Genomic DNA, 2,984 nt, shown 5'->3' with positions numbered 1-2,984 from the left:
ATGTTGTTGTTGATGATGATGTGTATGAGTTTGTGAGATGTATGTGAACGTATTCATAAGCATTATATTGTTAAACCACTAAACGAGCAATGGATCTCGTATGTATACACACCTTTATAAATGATATTTATAGCTATAAATTGGTGAAAATATAGATAATCATGTATAATAGAGGTGTGAAAAAAACGGAGCGAAAAAAACGACGTTTGGTGCCCGAAAAATCAAAAATAAGAAAAATTTGTAGCAAATCCGTAGCTAATTAGCTACGGAATAACTACGGAATTCTAACGGAAAGCATATTCCGTAGCTAATCCGTAGGTAATTACCTACACCGATCAATGTATTCAGTGCAGTCTCGATAGAGATGAAGAACTAGTAAAACTAATTCCAAAACTATTACAAGACTACAATGTCATTTTCAATTTTGCCCTGTAAAGCTGCCATAAATTCATATAATATATACACAGAAGCATTGTTTTCTCTTAATTTGAATATAAAGACATATAAACAAGCCATGTATATAAAACTATAATAAAAAGTGCATCATTTCAGCTATTAGTAAAAAAATTAGTAACTACATAAATAAGTTTTAAAATATAAAAAAGTAAATTATTAAAATCGTTCCTATGGTTTGATCAAAATTGTACGTTTGGTCCATAACATTTTTTTACAGTCAGATCGCCTTATGGTTTGATTTTGTTGTGTTGTTCGTCCCTACGGTTTGGTCAACAATGCACGTTTGGTCCCTAATTTTATGTATGTAAGGGATGAAAAACGCAACAAAATCAAACCCCAGAAACTATCCGAATGCAACAAAAAGTTAGGGAACAAAAATGTAATTTTGATAAAACCTTAGGGACCATTTCAGTAATTTATTCAATATAAAAACATGTGTATGTTTCAAAAAATAGATAAAATTAAATAAAAAAAATTATATTATTTGATGACTTAAAAAACATTTTCAAAAAATAAATAAAAAAGTAAATCATAAGTATTTTATTTGTTGATCAAGAAAAAACATTTTCAAAAAGTAGATAAAAAATAAATCATAAAATTCTTAAATGACTAAGAAAAAACATTTTAATATAGATCAACTCATCAACCATATTAAAAAAAAAAAAAAAAAAAAAAAAAAAAAAAAAAACCTAATCCGTAGGTATTCTTTTTCCAAGATATAAAATCTATTTTACCAATGGATAATTCTGTTCGTTTTCTGATTTTATTTAATTCTTCTGTGTGTAAGCTTTGAATTCAGGCCGATTTGTAGCAGAAACAAACAAAGGTCCAAAGATATAAGCCGATGAGGATAAACTAAGCATAGAAAAAAGCAAAAGGCCACACTAAAACCTGTATTCAACTTCCAGGTGTCACTCAACAGAGTCAATAAAGACACATGCCACAACCTGCATGGCCACACCTAATGACCTAATCCTCGACTGCAACAACCGAGTGGGAATCGAAAACACGATGATTGTTTGACCATCAACCTCCCAATATTTTGAACTATCCATCCATCCATAGCATGCAAAAGTTTCATATCCAAACCCTAAATTCAGTATAAATAGAGGCTTCCATGCCCATAGAAACGCACATCGAAAATGAAGACCAACTCATATTTGCTTTTTGCACTAATTGTGATCATTCTCCTTTCATCCACTTTTGCTGACGATCTCTCCAAGCAAGAGACGACGCCTCAGAGTACGTATCTTCCCTTTCTCGTGACTGATTATTAAAATTAAGTTGTAAGAATATTGATTTTTTTTTTTTACTTTATCTTGAAGCAAAAGAAGCTGCGGACACGCATAAAGCAGAAGCTAAAGAAGATGGAGGAAAGTATCGTGTAAACTATGGTGGCGGCGGAGGAAACTATGGTGGAGGTGGCAGCGGATGGGGTGGCGGATGCCATCATGGATGCTGTTATCAAGGACACGGAGGAAGTTGCAACAGATGTTGCGCCTCACCAGAAGAAGCCAAGGCGTTTGCGGAAAATCAAGCAAAATCAAGAAAAGCTGTTGACGCGCATAAGGTAGAAGCTAAGGGTGATGACGGACAGTATGGTATAAACTATGGCGGCGGAGGAGGAAACTATGGTGGAGGTGGAGGTGGCGGTGGCAGTGGATGGGGAGGTGGATGCCGCCATGGATGTTGTCAAGGATATGGAGGTAGATGTAACAGATGTTGCACCTCACCAGAAGAAGCCAAGGCATCTTTGTTAAATAAAGAAGCAAATGGTGATGAAGGGAAGTATGGTGTAAACTATGGTGGCGGTGGAGGAAACTATGGTGGAGGTGGAGGTAACTATGGTGGAGGTGGCAGCGGATGGGGTGGTGGATGCCGCCATGGATGCTGTCAAGGATACGGTGGAAGATGTAACAGATGTTGTACTTCACCAGAAGAAGCCAAAGCATTTTATGTAAATAAAGAAGCAAATGGTGATGAAGGAAAATATGGTGTAAACTATGGTGGTGGTGGAGGAAACTATGGTGGAGGTGGCAGCGGATGGGGTGGTGGATGCCACCATGGATGCTGTAATCAAGGGCATGGAGGCAGTTGCAATAGATGTTGCTCCTCTCCTGAAGAATCCAAGGCATTTAAGGAAAGCCAATCTCGCCCATGAACAACCTATGAAATTTGAAAAGCTCGGTACAAATCCATGTATAGTATAGCCTAAATAAAACAATATATACATGGTGTAATGGATGTATTGATATGAATGACGTGGAAAATACTCTCTTTTTCCACCTTTATAGTATGTTTTGCTCTATCCAATCGGTTTAGGTATATCTGTTAAAGATACGATTGAATCGAGACAATGAATATAGTCTACATGTATAAAATTCTATTGGTCCTCAGATACTCGAAGCTTTAATCCATGACGACAAGTCCACAACGATTAGGCCACATAGGCTCCTACGAACAGAAGTCATACCAACATGTTTGTTGTAAGATCCACTTACAGATTTATTTTTCCTTTTTCATTTTTT

General features: G+C 36.1%; 1 protein-coding gene across 1 annotated transcript; it reads left to right on the top strand.

Annotated features, from left to right (window-relative positions):
- Positions 1-1,544: 1,544 nt before the first annotated feature.
- On the top strand, positions 1,545-2,764 carry LOC145005988 (uncharacterized). Its single transcript, XM_078965084.1, has 2 exons — positions 1,545-1,698; positions 1,782-2,764. The coding sequence occupies exons 1-2, from the start codon at positions 1,599-1,601 to the stop codon at positions 2,615-2,617; spliced, it is 936 nt and encodes a 311-aa protein (XP_078821210.1). The 5' UTR covers positions 1,545-1,598; the 3' UTR covers positions 2,618-2,764.
- Positions 2,765-2,984: the final 220 nt, after the last annotated feature.

This window comes from Lactuca saligna, chromosome 7 (genome assembly GCF_052625555.1).
Source record: "Lactuca saligna cultivar CGN05327 chromosome 7, ASM5262555v1, whole genome shotgun sequence".
Classification (NCBI taxonomy): domain Eukaryota; kingdom Viridiplantae; phylum Streptophyta; class Magnoliopsida; order Asterales; family Asteraceae; genus Lactuca; species Lactuca saligna.
This window is presented reverse-complemented; position numbering and strand designations above follow the sequence as displayed.